Source organism: Alligator sinensis, unplaced genomic scaffold (genome assembly GCF_000455745.1).
Source record: "Alligator sinensis unplaced genomic scaffold, ASM45574v1 scaffold489_1, whole genome shotgun sequence".
Classification (NCBI taxonomy): Eukaryota; Metazoa; Chordata; order Crocodylia; family Alligatoridae; genus Alligator; species Alligator sinensis.
The window spans coordinates 3525598-3529565 of NW_005841901.1; the positions used below are offsets into that span (position 1 = coordinate 3525598).

Here is a 3968-nt window from a genome sequence, read left to right on the forward strand (position 1 = left end):
TAATGCTCTCCTTGCGTGCTAGCTGGTCATTACAGGCTCAAAGTGAGGAAGGTGACTACAGAATACATGTCACATGCCCTTGCTACCCTAATTCAAGGCAAATGCAACTTCAGTGCACCATATGAGGCAGGTCAAGCCCAGGGTGAAGGAAGTTTGCTGTGTAAGAATTTTAATTAGCAATGAACACAATAAAATTCATGATCTGCTGAAAGCTGACAGCTGAAAGCTGACAAATGCTACCGTTTGAGATTTGCATTTAAAGCCAGTTTGTGCACCACTCACCCCCATTTTAGATTAGCCATATATGGAATAGTCATCTACAAATATTACAGTCATCCCACTAATTGTATTAGCAAGCCTCTCAGCAGCATTAAGGACACATTTATACCACTTGTGGGAAATAGTCCAAATAAAATGAACCCAAAAGCTTCTTATTGCTTATTATATGGTTGAAAGAAAAAATATAATCTCGGATATTGGGGGATTAATTCAGTTCCTGTGGGCTGGGAAAGCACATAGCCTAATTGCTCATAAATCAGTGTAGGCTCACACTACAATGTATTGTAAAGACAGTGATCTTTTGTATGCTGCAGCTTCCAGCTCTTTATGTTTTGACATGTTAAGCATTTCAACATCAGCTTTTTACCCGGTAAATAGGAAATGTGCAGCAATATGATTATAACACTCGTTGTCAGTCAATTCAAGGACTGTTACCATTTTCAGGAATATTGTGAAAGTGTATTGTTTGTATTTTTAACCACCACGATAAATTTGATGATAGAACAAGGTCCACAACTGCTTGGAGGAATGGGAGCCACTGATGGGTAGGGGGAGGTGCAAAGGTGGCTAAGGACTAGGGGTGTACAAAGCAGACCCTATTCAATTTGGATTTGGTTTTGGCTCAAATCAGGGACAGTGATTCGATTAGTTGATTCGGATCACTGTCCCTGATTTGATTCAGCCGAATCCGAATCTGAAAATTTGATGGTGATTCAGAGAATCAGCGATTTGGACATAGACAGATGTTTAAATGTTTTTTCTATATACCTCGAGGTACCAGTGCAGCTTATGAATGCTGTGATGCTGGGGTGCATGGAGCATCCCACAGGGGTGCAGGGGGGCGCTCCATGTGCTCGGCGGTGAACCCAAAAGTGGATTGGAAGTATTTCCAGTCCACTTCTGGGTCTGCCAGGGAGCGTTCTGGGGCTCCCCCCATACCCCGCAGCTCGGCGATTGGTCCTGGAGGGACCCTGGGTGCTCAGACCCAGGAAGCACCAGTCACTGAGCCGGGAGGGCGTGGGGGGGCCTCCCAGCACGCTCCCCAATGGACACAGAAGTGGACTAGAATTGCTTCTGATCCACTTCTGGGTCTGCTGCCAAGCACACTGGGGAGCCCCCCACACTCCTGTGGGACACTCCAATGCCCATAGCATTCATGAGCTGCCTGCTACCTAGAGGTTTGTAGAAAAAACATTTAAAGCTGTGTCTATGTCCGAATCTCCAAATCTTTCCGAATAACTCTGACTCAATTTGGAGGGTTCCGATTTGATTTGGAGAGATTAAAGAGTCCTCTGATTCAATTCAGATTCGGAGATTCGGCCACCAAATCAGGCCGAATCTCGGCCAAATCAAATCAGGGACCGAAGTTTCGCACAGCCCTACTAAAGACACATTTCTGGTTCTCAGCTCCCAGGGTAATTTTTTTCTTTTAGTCTATTTTTCACTTATAGACAGGCTCTATCTGGCTCCTCAAACTTGCTGTGTCAGCAGGGAAACAGACATAGCTGTGCAGTCTGTTTTGCTGACTGTAGCGTGCTAGGACCCAGCCTTCTTCCCATGGCTCTGCCGTGACACAGCTCTGTGGCTAATTCTTAGGGCCCCCTACCTACTGTACCTCACTCGGAGAAGGGTCTGGCCTTCTGCATAGTCCTCCTGCTATTTCTGCACCTTCTTCCTTGCCTGCAGCTGATAAGTCATGATGAGTGAAACCCTTTCTTAGCTTAGCTGCTTATCCACTGATCTTCCAAATCAAACTTCCAATTTTTTTTGCTTCGTCCCTCACTAACTCAAATGTAATGTGGCACTTTGCGTCAAGCGGCATCACATTATAAGAAATGCTATAAATTCACTGGAGAAATGTTTATATAATTAATAAAGAAATGTAAAAAGAGAAGACATTTTAAGGTGAATGGAAGTGTAAGACATGAAAAGTTCTTTCTAGCTGAAAGAAGTATTTGTGTGAACTACTATAATGAGTATGCTGGCTCCTTGCTAGCTGCCCCATGCTGCTATTCCCAGAATGACCTGGAGGAAAATGATTAGGCCACACATCATTCCAGGAGGTGCAAAGACAAAATACTTAAGCACTTCAGCAGATGGGGGAGGACTTTGCAATGATCACCAAGGCCACTGACATCAGATAGAAAGATGGAGGGTTGTGGCTCAGTAGTAAGCAACATCCTGGGGTGGTTAGTTAGGAAGCCAGAAGCTAAACAGAGCATGTGGCTACAACTGGAAGGGAACCAGCAGCAGAATACCAACAAAAAGCAGGAGATATGAGGTAATGAGAAGGACAACACAGGAAATCCCCAGTAAGAGCATCAGATTGTAAGATCTGACTGTGATTGAAGAGTTAGGAATGATTGTTTATCTGTTTTGTAACTGGTTAAGCTTTTATACCCAGGCTCTTGTTCTCTTTTTTTTTTATTGCCATGAGCTCTAAGAAGATGCCAAGGAAAATGCAATAATGTATATTTTGGTTTAATTTTTCACAGGAACCATGAAAGTTTTCAGACTTCAACACTGAGGGTGGCTAGGATGAATGTTTCTGACATCTAAATGAAGGCGGCAGTAAAATCAGAAAGCATTATAAAACTACATGTGTACAGGTAAGTCTAAAACCTTTTAAGAACATCATTTGTCAGAAAGGATGGAAATGCTTTTTAATTTTAAGTTATTCCTGACAGGTTTGTTTTCCATTCCACCTTTTATTATTCCTGTGCTTGTTCTCTCCTTTCCCTTGTGCATCTTTCTCCTTTAAAGATTTTTCTCAAGAAAAAGCCTTCTCCTACCTTTCTGTACAGAATAGGAGAGGAATGCCTCAGTGCCCAATGTATTCTGTTGCAGAGAAGACTGATGTGGCAAGGGGAGAGAACCATTTCCTTGCCTATTCTGCCCAATCTGTGGTGGCTATCACTGCTGATGGTTTTAGTCTGGTTCTCTGTATCTGACAGAACCAAAGGATGTTTATACACATGCTTCGGGAGTGGAAGGGGGAGACGGGAAAGGGTGGCTTTAATTAGAGCGGCTCCAAGAGCCACTGTAATTAAAGCTCCTGAAGCGCCTCGTGTATCAGTGTCCCTGTGCTGAAAAATGGCAGTGGGGCACTTTAACTAAAGCTTATTGAACAAGCTTTAGTTAAAGCACCCTTGCCGCCAGTTTTCAGCACAGGGATGCTGATACATGGGAAACTGGCATCTACTGGACAGCAGTAATTACCATGCTCCAGCAGACTCGATTAATCAAGTCTGCTCCAATGCGCTGTAATTATAGTGCATCAGAGTGCCTTGCTGCATGTGTATAGGCACCCTAAAGGACAGATTGTGCTTACAGCCATTTTAAAGGCATGACTAGGCTAGGCAGTAGGTTTCCTTGTGCAATGTCAGGGACAGTACAGTTTTATAAACTATATCTATTTTACCAGAAGCACTGGACTTTTGTCTTTTTATTAAGAACTTTCAAAAATTTCATAATTAGCAGCAGTGCTAAAAATGGACTCACAAAATGTGCATATACCTAAAAAACACTTAAAAGTACAGCTGGCCTTCCAATGTGCAGGGTGTCAATCTAACAGAAGGTGACCAGTCCATGAGTTCTCTCTTTCCTTGCTCTTTCTGCCAGAGAAGTTGATCAGGGTTTTCTCTCTCCAGTCTTGCTGACAGATGGGAGATTCAGTCAGCCTTGGAGCT

The 3968-nt window shown here is 43.4% G+C and overlaps 1 protein-coding gene across 2 annotated transcripts in view; it reads left to right on the top strand.

Moving 5' to 3' along the window:
- Positions 1-2815: 2815 nt before the first annotated feature.
- Positions 2816-3968, top strand: part of YIPF4 (Yip1 domain family member 4) — a 55010-nt gene continuing 53857 nt past the window's right edge. The window contains exon 1 of one of the 2 annotated variants that reach the window (XM_025197628.1): positions 2816-2888. In XM_025197628.1, coding sequence (XP_025053413.1) covers positions 2879-2888 — 10 coding nt within the window. In that variant the 5' untranslated portion in view covers positions 2816-2878. The remainder of the gene's footprint in view (positions 2889-3968) is intronic. The other variant, XM_025197627.1, reaches the window with a different exon arrangement.